Source organism: Cervus canadensis, chromosome 26 (assembly GCF_019320065.1).
Source record: "Cervus canadensis isolate Bull #8, Minnesota chromosome 26, ASM1932006v1, whole genome shotgun sequence".
Taxonomy (NCBI): Eukaryota; Metazoa; Chordata; class Mammalia; order Artiodactyla; family Cervidae; genus Cervus; species Cervus canadensis.
In genome coordinates this window covers 27244242-27258538 of record NC_057411.1, presented here as the reverse complement: position 1 = coordinate 27258538, position 14297 = coordinate 27244242, and the positions used below count along the sequence as shown (strand labels likewise).

Genomic DNA, 14297 nt, shown 5'->3' with positions numbered 1-14297 from the left:
GTGGGCTAGAGCGGCGCTGCCTTTCTGGGCGTAGCTTTTGGCCTGGGGGAAGGGGTCGTGGAGTTTGAGGGGAGGTGGAGGCGATGGCGTCCGCGGCGCGGGAAGATGGCGCCCGCGGGCAAGTCCAAAGGCGGCGGGGCTGTGAGCACTATGACAGGGGATGTCTCCTGAAGGTGACGATTTCACTGGGCTCTTAAGAGCTTCCGCCGGGCTGGGGGTGGAGTGGGCCGGGAGCTGAAGCTTGGGCTTAAGTTTGTTGTCGGGCTAAGCTGTTGTCAGGATAACTTCACCTCTGACTGGCTTCTTGCCGTAAAGAGCGTGTTTTGTCAAGACGAACATTGGCCCTACCTTTGTGTTGTAGTTTGCAAGCAAAGTTCTTGCTTGGCAAAAACCTGGCCTTGCACATGGGTTACCTTATTGGAGGGTTCATTTATTTAGTCTTTCGGTGCTGGAAGTAGACAGAGGCAGCCCCGGGCCTGTGCTGGCTTTTCCCAGGATCACTTTCAGGTGTGTGATGAAATAATGGAAGGCGGGTAAGCGAGTGGAGACTCGGAATACGCTTTCATCTCCTGTAGTAATTAAATAAGTTTTACAGCTTGCCAGCTTCATTTTAGCGTGAGTATGCCTAAGCCTACCAGGCAAAAAACGTAAGCGGAAGGAATGAACTATGTTATGGTAAGTCACGGCATAGGAAGTCTTCAGAAATGAGTGGATCTTAAAGTTCACAGTGTACTGGAAAGTATAATGTAAGGTTAGCTTAGTGGCGTAGAGGCATTTTGATGTACTAGTTAGGGTAAAGCTAAGTTGCTGTAACAAAAAGACCCAGTAGAAATGTGAGTTAAAGAATAAAAAGTTTATTTCTCCTCACCTCACAATTCAAGGTGAATGAATGATCTGGTTTGGTAATGAGGCAGTTTCACATGACCACTCCTTGGACAAATGTTCTCTATTGTGTTGTTAACCATGTTTTACGGCATATAGTCATCAGCTGGGTTGCTGCCATGTCCACGTTTCATCTGGTGAAAGGGGAGAAGGGAGCTTGGGGGAAGAGGCATGCCTAGTAGGCCCAGGAGAGGCACTGATTTTATTCTGTGCATATTTTGTTGCTAAGAATTTAAGTCATTTGGCCACAAGTAACAGCAAGGAAACAGTAGTGTAGCTGGTCAGTCATGTGTCCAGGAAGGAGAGAGTTGACTTTCTTGTCTTGAACAACTTGCAGTCTTTGCCAGTCTTGAAAACAAGGACTGTCTTTTACGTTTATTGTGTCCTCCAAACTTTAAGACACAGAGTTGATGTGTGGTAAACTTAAGTGGACTAAAATATAATCATTATAGTATTTAATTCTTCAGCGTTAAAGTTGGTAAATGAATTTATCTGCAATGTCTTAAGTAGAAATTGCCTGCCTGCTACTTAATGCTGAGAATGAGTTTAGGGTATTGTGGGATTAACTTTTCAGTTTAGGGATGGCCATCTTTCATAATTCTTCTGTTTGGAACTGCAAGGTTGTGTTCAACTTGGTAGAGACCTAGATGTTGATGGGAAAACAGTGAAATGTTATGTATAGTTATCAGCTTACCAAATGATCCATTGGTTGTAATCTTTGACCTTGTTCCAGGAGGAGGAGAAGGAAAGAAATTTCTTTTTGCATTATTTCAAACTTGCCTTGTCTTGCTTCTTATACCTTTTTTTTCCCTCACCTGGGGATTAGGCACCTTGCTGTGACAAGCTTTATACTTGCCGATTGTGTCATGATAACAATGAAGATCATCAGCTAGATCGCTTTAAAGTAAAGGAAGTGCAGTGCATAAACTGTGAAAAAATTCAGCATGTAAGATTTTATTACTTATTTCTATTTTTTTTTTTAAATGTGTACTAAGGTGGTTTTAAAAATTTAATCAAGAATATTGCAAATACAACCTTAGCTCTGTATGAAAACATGTAAAGATAAAACCGCATGTACATTAAGAAAAAATCTGGACATTTAAATTAGTAATTCAAGATGTTTTGGTAAGTTGTATATTTATAGTCACTTTTTGTTTTTTAGGCACAACAGACATGTGAGGAATGTAGCACATTGTTTGGAGAATATTATTGCAGTGTATGCCATCTGTTTGACAAAGACAAGAAACAGTATCATTGTGAAAACTGTGGAATTTGTAGGTACTGTATGTAAAATGTTCTTTTTAAATTATTTCTAATATATCTTAGCAATAATAGTTTTAAAAATCACCTTGTTGGAATATAATTACATCAGGGAGTGGCTACTACCCACACGACTATTCTTGCCTGAAGAATTCCATGGACAGAGGACTTTCAGAATTACATCTTACGAGATGCATTAATTTTAAATGTTCAGTAACTTTTGACAAATATATCTACTATGTTACCATCATCACAAATCAAGGTTAAAAAAAACTTTCTATTGCCCTAAAAAGTTTCTTCATGCCTTCATCATTTTAACTAGCCGATCAACAATTGTGTGGCTATTTAAATTTGGGGTAGAAATTATACTTTTATATTAAGTGGCTTGTGGGAAGCTAAGGTAGAAAATTAGGGTAGATTTTTCCTTTTTGAAAATTAGTTGAAAAAATTATCAAAAGTTTTGATAAAATCAGTATAGGCTTAAGAATTGGATAATACAGGAAAGTAGAAAGAATGAAAATAAAATAGTCTTTTTAAGTCCAGCCATCCACTGACAAGCTAATGTTGACATGTTGACATATAGGAATTTTTTTCTTTCTAAAAATCCTAAAGTGTTACGATGTGTCCAGAAGCATGTATGTACCAAATGTATGTTTTAAAGTATTCTAATACAACAAACCACTGTTTTTAAGAATTAGAATGTTACCAGTGTTGGAGCTCCAAGTGTCCTATGTCAGTCCTTTCTCTTTGTTTCTATTGGAGAATTTTAAATCACTTTCTGTTTTTATGTAGTGTTTTGTTTTTTGGCTATGCCATGTGAGATCTTAGCTCCCTGACCAGGGGTTGAACTCATGCCCCTTATGTTGGAAGCCTGGAGTCTTAACCACCGGACCACCAGGGAGGTCCCTTGAGGTGGTTGTTTTTAAGGAAGGATAACAAATATACCAAAAGATGTGACAATCATAAGCAAACCCCCTTTTCTTGTTTTTATGTCTAGAAATTTGACTTGGGTCTTTTTTTAATTTTTACATCTGTGTTAACTCTTTGAGCATGTGAAATGTAATAATAATTGGTTTCATGTCCTTCTCTGCTAATTCTAACCTCTGTGTCAGTTTGGATTGATTTTGATTGTTCAGTTATTTTTTCAGTTGGTTTTCCTGCCTTTTGAGTGACTGGTCCTTGTTGGATACCAGACATTGTGATTTTTACCTTGTTGGGAACTTTTCATATTACTGCAAATCTTGAGCTTTATTTTGGGATGTGGTTGTTACTTTGAACAGTTTGATACTTCTGGGACTTGCTTTTATAATTTGTTAGATGGATCTGGAGGTGTGCTTATTCCAGGAGTAATTATTCCTCACCACTGCGGCAGTACCTTCCTGAGTGTTCAGTCCAGTACTTCATGAATTCTAAGGTTTTCCAGTCTGGCTGAGGGAGTAAACACTGGTCCTGACCGTGTCTGAGTGCTGAACACTGTTCCTTCTAGTTCTCTTGAATGGTTCTTGCCGTGGCCTTAGGGGGTTTCTTCACAGGCATGAGCTGATGTGTATTCTGCTAAATACTTGAGGGGCTCCCCTGTGCAGCTCTGTCCTCTCTGATACTCTGTCCTGTGAGCTGCAGCAATCTTGGGTTCCTTGGACTCTCGGCTCATCTTCTTGTTCAGCAAGTCTTTCTGGCTCTGCTTTTGTTCCTCTAACTTGTCCTACTGCCTGAAAGTGCTCTAGGCAATAAACTAGGGCAGTTTTAGGGCTTGCTTAATTTGTTTCCTGTATCTCGCAGGTTGCTATCTTTCATTCCTTGATGTTCAGTGAAACTTGTTTTCATATGTTTTGTTTGGGTTGTGTGGTAGTAGTTTTAGGTAAGAGGGTAGATCCAGTCTCTTGTCTGTTATTCTGTCTTGGGCAGTAGTGGAAGTCTCCTGCAGGGTTTTACCTGTGGAATTGGACAGACTGATTGTAAATTTCATCTGAAAGAGAAAATATACAGAGCTGAGCAGATTTTGAAAAGGAAGAACAAGGGGACTGCCTTTCCACATAACCAAAACATGACAGAGAGAGTAATTTAAATGATATATTCTTTGTATAGGAATAGACAAATAAAGGGAGAAACTGTGTGTGTGCACACACACATTCACATATTTAACGTACGAATTTATAGCAAAAATGGCATTTCAGATCAGGAGAACAGGTTCTAAGGTAACTGATTATCCATTCGGGAAACAAAAAATTGATTACTAAAATTCTATGCATTCATTAGAATATGGTTTTAGCATGTTGTAACAGAAATGCTAAATAACAAGTGGCTCAAAAAAGACATTTATGTTTCTCAGGGAAAAGTCTGAACCATGTAGTTAAACAGAAGCCCAGGTTTCTCTTATTTTTGCCCTGCTATCCATAAGATACTTCCTTGTCTGCACAATTTAAAAGAACTCATATTCTTGTCAGTGGAAAGGGGGAAATAGGTGAAGGGAAGGTACACCCTTTTTTCTCCGAGGGGCACAAGAGAGAATTTTCCTTTGTCCCTTCTGTTCACACTTCCAGGGAGATTGGGAAGTAGTTTTTATCCAGTACAGCCCTCTGCCCAGCTCTTATTGTGCAGGAAGGGGATGAGAGGAATCTGGGGACAACGAGCTGTCCCACTTTTACTGTACATGGTGGATTTCAAATGGATGTAAGAAAAATACAAAAATCATAAGTTGTAGTATTAGAAGTATATAGGAGAGTATGTATATGACCAATGGGTTTCAAAAGTTTTTTTCAAAATAAGAGGCATACCCTGAGGAAACCAAAATGGAAAAAGACACATGTATCCCATTGTACATTGCAGCACTATTTACAATAGCTAGAACATGGAAGCAACCTAGATGTCCATCGACAGATGAATGGATAATGAAGTTGTGGTACATATATACAATGGAATATTACTCAGCCATAAAAGGAATGCATTTGAGTCCTAATGAGGTGGATGAACCTAGAGCCTATTACACAGAGTGAAGTGAGTCAGAAAGAGAAAGATAAATGCCATATTCTAATGCATATATATGGAATCTAGAAAAATGGACCTGAACAATTTATTTACAGGGCAACAGTGGAGAAACATAGAAAATAGACTTGTGGACATGGGGAGAGGGGAGGAGAGGGTGAGATGTATGGAAAGAGTAACATGGAAACTTACATTACCATATGTAAAGTAGATAGCCAAGGGAATTTGCTATATGGCTAAGGAAACTCAAACAGGGGCTCTGTATCAACCTAGAATGATGGGATGGGGAAGGAGATGGGAGGGAGGTTCAAAAGGGAGGGCATATATGTATACCTATGGCCGATTCATGTTGAAGTTTGACAGAAAACAACAAAATTCTGTAAAGCAATTATCCTTCAAAAAAAATTAATAATAAAAAAAGAGGCATAAGCTATAAATTGAAATATCATGTCTTTTTATTACCTAGGAATTAAAATAAATGTATGATAAAAGATGTAAAAAAGATAGTTGACATACCAAAGAAGTAATTTTAATATATACAAGTGAAAAAGATTAATATCCAGGATATATGAAAGTGTTGCTGTCAGTTGTGACTGACTTTTTGTGACCCCATGGATTGTAGCCCACCAGGCTCCTGTGTCCGTGGGATTCTCTATGCAAGAATACTGGAATGGGTTGCCATGTACTTTTCCAGGGGATTTTCCTGACCCAGGGATCAAACCCTGGTGTCCTGCATTGCACATGGATTCTTTACCATCTGAGCCACCAGGGAAGTCAGGATATATAAAGAACTCCTTTAAATTAGGTTCCTCAGAAAACTAAAAGTAGACGTACCATATGATAGCATGTGTCGTTCCATTCTTGGGGTGCTGTGTGTGTGTGCACTTGGGTGCTCAGTCTTGTTCGACCCTTTGCAACCCCATGGACTGTAGCCTGCCAGGCTCCTCTGTCCATGGGATTTTCCTGGCAGGATGGGTTGCCATTTCCTTCTCCAGGGGATCTTCCTGACCCAGGGACTGAACCTGAGTCTCTTGTGTCTCCTGCGCCACCTGGGAAGCCCCCCACTCTAGCGTACGTATCCAAAAAAAGTGAAAACACTAATTCAAAAAGGTACATTTGCTCAAGAGTTCATAATAGCATCATTTACAGTAGCCAAGGTGTGGAAGTGACGCAAGTGTTCACCAACAGACGAATAAAGAAGATGTAGTGTATACACACACACTGTCTTCTCTCTCACACACTCTGGAATATTACTCACCATAGGAAAGAATGACATTCTGCCATTTGCAGTATTGTGGGTGGACCTAAAGAGTATTGTGCTTAGTGAAGGAAGTCACAGAGACAAACACTTGTATGTGGGCTCTTTAAAAAAAATAGTGAATATATATAACAAAACAGAAACAGACTTAGTTATAGAAAACAAACTACTGGTTACTAGTGGAGAGAGAGAAGTAGAGAGGGCAAAATATAGAGGTAAAGGATTAAGAGATACAAACTAGAATACATTGTGCCTCCCAGGTGGTGCTAAGTGGTAAAGAGTCTGTTTGCCAGTGCAGGAGATGTGAGAGACATGGGATCAGTCTCTGGGTCGGGAAGATCCCCGGAGTAGGAAATGGCAACCCACTCCAGTATTTTTGCCTGGAAAATTCCGTGGGCAGAGGAGCCTGGTGGGCTATAGTCCATGGGGTCAGAAAGAACCGGACAGGACTGACTGGAGTGAGTTGCCATAAGGAAGCAGTGTGCTTCCCAGGTGGTGCAGCTCGGGGAAACGGTAGCCATTATTTTGCAGTAATTTTAAATGGAGTATAATGTATGAAAATACTGAATCACTAGCTACATACTTGAAACTAATATAATATTGTAAATCAAGTATATACTTGAGTTAAAGAGCGTCTTTAAAATTATAAAAGACAAATACCCTGTTAGAAAAATGAACCGAGCACGTGAACAGACAATCCCCAGGAGGAGTCCACGTGGTTCATAAATAGTAAAATATGCTCTGTGTATCACCATTTGAGAAATCCAAATTAAAGTGATGTTTTTATTTGTCGTATAGGTAACCAGTGTTGGCGAGGGTGTGGGGGACAGGGTGCTGTTACACGTTGGGGGGCGTATGAATTAGTGCTGTCTTTGGAGGCCAGTTTGGCAGTGTCAGAACTGATGATGCCGTGCCCTCTGACCCTGCAGTTTCACTTCTAGGAATTTTGTAAAAAATCATCAATATGTAGGTTGACTGATGTCTGTAAGAGGTATTTATTGTATCATTACATTAGCTAAAGATAGTAAATTTTATCAATAAAAGAATATTAAAGAATTAAGATATATCCATACCATTTAATATTATGTAACTTTGACGAAGAATAAAGTGGTTCTATATATTTTTACATAGAATATTCTTCAAGGAATACTGTTACGTGAAGAAGTTGCAAAACAGGATATATAGAAAGAATCCATTTGTGTAAAAAATAAAACTCAAAGCGTATGTATCTGTATGTCTGTGTGTGTGTGTATGCAGTTTTATAGAAGAAAAAAAACACTCAGAAGGATAGATACCATTCTGTTTGTAGTGCTTGCATTTGGGGAGTGATGTTGGGGAGGTAGGGATTCACCTCATATTCTTCAGTGTGGTTTGAACTTTGTTTATAGTGAATCTGAACTTATATATAATGAGTTAAATATGTAATAAAAACATATGTAATCTTTTGTTTTTCACGTTATTTTTTTAGGATTGGTCCAAAGGAAGATTTTTTCCACTGTTTGAAATGTAACTTATGCCTTGCAGTGAATCTCCAAGGGAAGCACAAGGTATGTACTTCAGTTTGTATGATTTTAAAAGTATTATTTTTGAAAACAGCTAAAATCCTAATTTGTTTAAAAGCATGCTAACTTTCAGATGTTACTGAGTATAGTCATGTTGTTTTTTATTTTTAAGCAGTACTAAGTAAATGTTCTAAAGTACAGACCTTAGAATATCTGATCTACAGTTCCCTTTTCTTCTCTATAGTGTGTAAGAATACTTAACATCAGTTATTAGTATAATGTAGACAGCTTCTAAATTAGCCTGTGGATTCTTATCATTGGAACTGGTTTTGAGGATAGCTTTTAAAATGTATGGTACAGGAGAAATACAGAGCAGTGTAACCTTTTGTTAATATAGCATTCCTAGATAATTCAGTATCCCTTTCCAATAAAAATATTTTTAACTTGGATGTAGAAATTTTATATCATGATCCTAGGCCCTTTAAAAATTATTTTTCATTATTTAGGAGAAAATCTAATAAACTATCACTTACAGTACTGATTGTGTCCAAGAATTGAGAGAATGGAGAATCTGATGAGGGTGTTTTTAAAAAGATAATAGATAATGAAAAAGTGAAAGTTAGTCACACAGTTGTGTCCAACTCTGCGTTCCCATGGACTGTTAGCCTACCCAGCTCTGTCTGTGGAATTCTCCAGGCAAGAGTACTGGAGTGGGTTGCCATTTCCTTCTCTAGGGGATCTTCCTGACCCAGGAATGGAACCTGGGTCTCCTACATTGGAGGCAGATTCTTTACCAACTGAGCCACGAGGGAAGCCCTACTAGATAATAGCTAGCCTAAAATACAGGTGGTAAGAGAAACTGAGGTGAATAGTGAAAATAGGGAATATAGTGACGAGTATAAGGGAGAGAGAATGGGGGCTGAATGAAGATGATGCCTAAGGAGTTTCGTCCTGGCTTTAAGTATTTTATTAATAGATTGCAGGAGATGATAAAATTTTGGGTTTGGTTTTGCGGACTTGCGTTTAGGCTGATTAACTATGGTGTGTTGCCTTTAGATATGCTGTGTTGTCTTTAGAAAACTATATACTCAGTTTCTCTTGTGGTATTTTTGTTTTGTTTCTCGGTTATTTTTTATTGTCTGTTAGTAAGTGGTGGTATCATCTACTCAGGTGTTTGCTAAAAAACCTGGGTATCATTTATGGCTTGATGCTTTCTCTTACCTCTTCACACCTAATCAGACCTTGTCTTGTCAAGTTAAGAACTCAGGCTCAGTGGGCAGCCTGTTGGAGCACACATATATTTCCATTTCTTGATAGCATGTAATTTGGGAAGTTATTTAGCTTCTCTAGATCTCAAAAGGACTTCCCAGGTTGTGCAGTGGTAAAGAACCCGCCTGCCAGTGCTGGAGATGTGGGTCCAATCCCTGGGTCAGGAAGATCCCTTGGAGAAGGAAATGGCAACCTACTCCAGTATTCTTGCCTGGAAAATATTAAGGACAGAGGAGTCTGGCGGGCCACAGGCCATGGGGTCACAAAGCCTTGGACATGACTGAGCACACTAGAATGCATGCACAGGCCTCAAATACCTCATCTGTAAAATGGGGTAAATAATTGTATGTGTTTCAGTTTTGTGGGAATTAATTGAGATAATACAGGCAATGAACTTGACATGTGGCATGTAGTAAAATCTCTTTAATATGAACTATTACTATTTCTTTATCTGTAAAATGAAGATAATTTGAATAATTAAGATGTATTAGGCAGTTTCATTGTTTCAGGTAATGTGCAAAGCCTGAAATAGTTGTGAGAGTTTATTGTTCAGTTCTTGTCTTGACATATAGGAAACATATTAATGTTCATTATTACATTTAGTAAGTTGGTATTGTTTCCTTTGTTAGTTTTTGTTATTAATGCTATGGTTATATAGTTTCCATCTAGTTAAGCTTTTGGTAATTTTAATTTTGCTTTTAAACAGTGTATTGAAAATGTTTCCCGGCAGGATTGTCCAATATGTTTGGAGGTGAGCTTAAAATATTTTTTGCTTTGGAAATATCCTCTTTTGAATTTGAAATACTGGGTATTTATATTGTGTTCATGTAATTAACCACCAACTTTATTTGCTTTTACAGGACATTCACACATCTCGTATCGTTGCTCATGTCTTGCCATGTGGACATCTTTTACATAGGTAAAGTGACTTTTTTTTTTTCCTCAAAAGTGTTTGGAAATGGTGGAGGTACTTTTTGCTTTATTAAAATAATGTTATATTTTCTTTCAGAACGTGTTATGAAGAAATGGTGAAAGAGTGAGTGTTTGATGGGATTATAAAAAGTTGTTATGTAAGATGTCTGTTTTTGTTTTTGTTTTTTTTTTTTTTGCAGGCAAGTGGGGAAGGGAATGGGCAAACCTCGCAGTTACTTATACCATATGTGGATATGGTGGATATTTCCTTTGAGATGGGTAGGGTAGATGAGTAGTGTTAAATTGGGCAAAGCACGTTGGGAGAGAAACACTGGACTCTGGCTTTGTCCTCATGTTTCTGTTATGCCATATCTCATCTGCAATTTGAGACAGATACCTCTCATTCTCTGGCTACTAATTGGGGAGCTTGGTCTCTGCCTGAGACAGTCATAGCATTGTAAAAAATAAAAATGCTGAGACATGTTGCACAAAATTATTAGCTGTTGTATTGACCCACTATGATGAGCTGCAAAAAAATCCAAAACTCATACCAAGATTTATCTAATGCTAATTTTGTTGTGGGGAAAAGATGCTAAAGTGAGATGCAGATAAAAAGAAGAAATTGTGTAAATGTATTTTGATCCTGCAAACTGATGAGCAGAAAGTTTAGTTTAAGAGCCAGATAAAAGGGAACATTTTCAGAATTTTTAGAAAGAAAATAGCATGATCTGAATAATTTTTAAAGACTACAATCTCTTCTTGAATATATTAAGAAATCGAGGTTGTTTAGCTAAAAAGCAGTTTAATTGGTTTTTAAAATATATCATGTATATTCTACAAAGAATGCTCAGAAATTCCTCTCCATTTTATAGAACTGAGGAAAAAGAAGTAGGTTTAAAAAATACCCTATGATACATGATTTAATTGAAAAGGTTTGTGAGATGGTCTTGAAATATAGAATAATGCTTGTCTTAGATGATTTATGTACCAGTTAGCATGTGTGTTCTTGTATACCTGGGTTGATACACTCTCCATTTAATACTTGGAAAATAACTCTTTTATATCTCTCCTAGAGGCTACAGATGTCCATTGTGTATGCACTCTGCTTTTGATATGAGTAGGTACTGGAGACAACTGGATGATGAGGTAGCACAGACTCCTATGCCCTCAGAATATCAGAACATGACTGTGGATGTGAGTAGAATCAATGCCTAAAAAAACTTCAGGTTCCTTGTTGATAGTCATGTTTATTTTTGCCCTTTTGCTCAAATCTGTCTGAAAAGTACTATTTTAGCATTGATGTCACTGCAATGATTAATGGGAGGAACCAGATAATCTTTAAATTTTAGTTACTCTGAACTCAAAGGAAAAAAGAAAATCTAAGAATATCTTTGTGCAGTACTTGCCAACACTAGATGGCAGGCAAAAGCTTCATTCTAAATTATTTACTTATTACTTAACAGAGTCAATTGATAATAACTGAGTAGAGGTGGATTATTGGTCTGCTATTTTATTTTGATTATGTTTTAATTATTTTAAATTTTATTTAAGGCAAACATGTTTACTTATTTTTTTTTTTTGAAGATTGCTTTTTGGTTTTTAATGTTTATTATGCTTTTTATTCTAAGACTTTTTAACTTGGTCTTAGCCTGCAGTCTAAAATGTAAGAAGTATTTCTGTGCCTTTAGTCTTGCGGAGAATGATCATCTTTTCTCCATTAGTTGAGATGTGCTGCTGTCTAGTCTCAGCATAGCATATTCATTTACAGATTAGAATTGGAAAGTAGATAGTTTTCTGGTGCTTTAATAATTTTTGGACATAAAAATTTTCAAAAATCTTTAGTTCAGATATTTGTACACAAAAAGATAAAAACCCCTTAACAAAGCCAAATAAAAATTATTTTCTGTGTAATTTACACGAGCATTTCATAATTCATGAGGATAATTGTTAGGTCGATGAAAGATCATTTTTGTAATACTGATAATTGTGTCACATTTTACTAGAGGCTATAGCATGCTATATTCTGTTTAGATCACTTTCTAAAGTAACAGCCTTATTGGGATATAATTCACATACCATACAACTCCTCCATTTAAAATGGACAGTTCAGTGTTTTTTTAGTGTGTTCTTGTAGATAAAACCACCATCAATTTTAAAATGTTTTCTCCACCCCAAAAGGAAACTCTGTAACCATTAGCAGTCATTCTTTAATCCTCTAACTCTAGGCAGTGAGTACCTTCTACATTTAGATCATATTTGTAACTAATTCTCAGGAGGACTTCCTGGCTCCAGTGGTTAAGACTTTACCTTCCAGTGCAGGGGCTGCAGGTTCAGTCCCTGGTTGAGGAACTAAGATCCCACATGCCTCACAGCCAGAAAACCAAAACATAAACAGTATTGTAACAGATTGAATAGAGGCTTTAAAAACGGTCCAAAGAAAAATCTTTAAAGAAAAAGTTACTTTCCAAATTATAATTTAGAGAAAATTTAGATGTTTTCTACTTATGGTGTGGCTTTTCTAAAGTTAATGCTTTTCTCACATAGTAATGTATTGATTTATTTTCAGGTTAACACCCTTCTTTATTTTTCAAGATCTCAGTATAAGAAGAGACTAATTCCTAAGTGGCGTCTTACTGTCATTTTAGGGATGAACCAAAAGCTTTTCTTTGTTCAACTTTAGAAAGTACTCTTTTGGACTTTAATTCATTCTTGAGGCATCTAAGACCAGGAACTTAATATATTAATAAGCAAAAATATTATAAATATGTAAAAAATTGTTGACTGAGATAATTTTCCAAGTGTCAGTGAAAAATAATGAAATTGTGTGTTATTTTGAATTATAGGTGTTGATCTGATTATTCCTATGTTAACTTTTGTACTATTTATGCTATTTGGGAACTTTTAAAATAAGACTTCTTAGTGCACATCAACATTTTCATTTTCTAAATTTAGAGCTACTTTAATAGCCTCTTAGAATTTCCAGTGAACAAATAAAAGATACTCTATTTCTATTTATGGAAATGTTTAGACTTACATATGTATGTTTTCACATCTCCAGTATAATTTTTTTAAATGATTTTTTGATGTGGACCAGTTTTAAGGTCTTTATTGAGTTGGTTACAACATTGCTTCTGTTTTATGTTTTGGTTTTATTTGGCGGTGAGGCATGTGGGATCTTAGTTCCTTGACCAGGGATGAAACCTGCACCCCCTGCATCAGAAGGCGAAATCTTAACCACTGGACTGCCAGGAAGATACCTCTTCGATATGATTTTTGAGGAATTATTTTGAACAGACAGTTCCACTTTCTATCGATAAGGTTTAATTTACTTAATTTGAATTCATCTCTTTTCAGATTCTCTGCAATGATTGCAATGGAAGATCTACAGTTCAGTTCCATATAGTAGGCATGAAGTGTAATATTTGTGAATCCTACAATACCGCTCAGGCTGGAGGATGTAGAATTTCAATAGATCAGCAATGAACAGCCTATATTGCACTGGAAAAATCAGGATTTTCTGATAGAAAAAGGCTATCTTTTTGTCATAATGCGTCACAATCTATTCATTAGAGTTGACGTGTTTTGTATTAGTGTCACAGCATAAAAGCGTATTATAAGACTTAAGGATTCAGGGTCTCTTTATAGAATTATCATAGCTCTACATTGAATGAAAGGCACCATTCTTGTGTTTTGATTGGAAATTTCTTTGGTGTCAGTTGTTAGGAAGTCAATGATGTTTGCCACTGAAACTCACATCCATGGACTTCTTATACTTCCTTGGTACTTCGTTTTAAGTGACACTATGCATACAGAATTCATTTCTAGTTCTTGATAGAACTGTACTTAATTCTCAGTATTATCCTTGACTGTTTAAGGGCTGTGCTGTAATGAGGATATGTTCTATCTTACTGTTAAAATCTAGTTACATATACTTTAGAATTTTTAAGACAGTCCTTTGGATCCTGTAAATGTGAATTTTGATGTAATAACTGCTAATAAAAATATATTGAAACAGTATTTTATAGAAAGTTTTTTTCAATGCTGTTTATTTTTGGTTCAGAGCATTATAGTCTAATGATGTAAAAGAAATCCACTTTTCTTTGTTTTGAGGTATTCTTCCATAAGAGTAATTGGGAAAAATGTAAAATAACAGAACTCTTCTAAGCCTTAAGACAATGAACATTTAAAAAAATTGTTTTAGTTGCCCAAAATTATTTTTTCAAAGAATAATT

At 36.6% G+C, this 14297-nt stretch overlaps 1 protein-coding gene across 1 annotated transcript; it reads left to right on the top strand.

Annotated features, from left to right (window-relative positions):
- Positions 1-21: 21 nt before the first annotated feature.
- Positions 22-14082, top strand: RCHY1 (ring finger and CHY zinc finger domain containing 1). The gene is made up of 9 exons (XM_043447821.1): positions 22-173; positions 1709-1828; positions 2045-2160; positions 7851-7929; positions 9860-9904; positions 10014-10072; positions 10163-10189; positions 11139-11259; positions 13420-14082. Exons 1-9 carry the CDS (start codon positions 84-86, stop codon positions 13546-13548), a joined length of 786 nt encoding a protein of 261 aa, XP_043303756.1. The 5' UTR covers positions 22-83; the 3' UTR covers positions 13549-14082.
- The last annotated feature ends 215 nt before the right edge of the window (positions 14083-14297 follow it).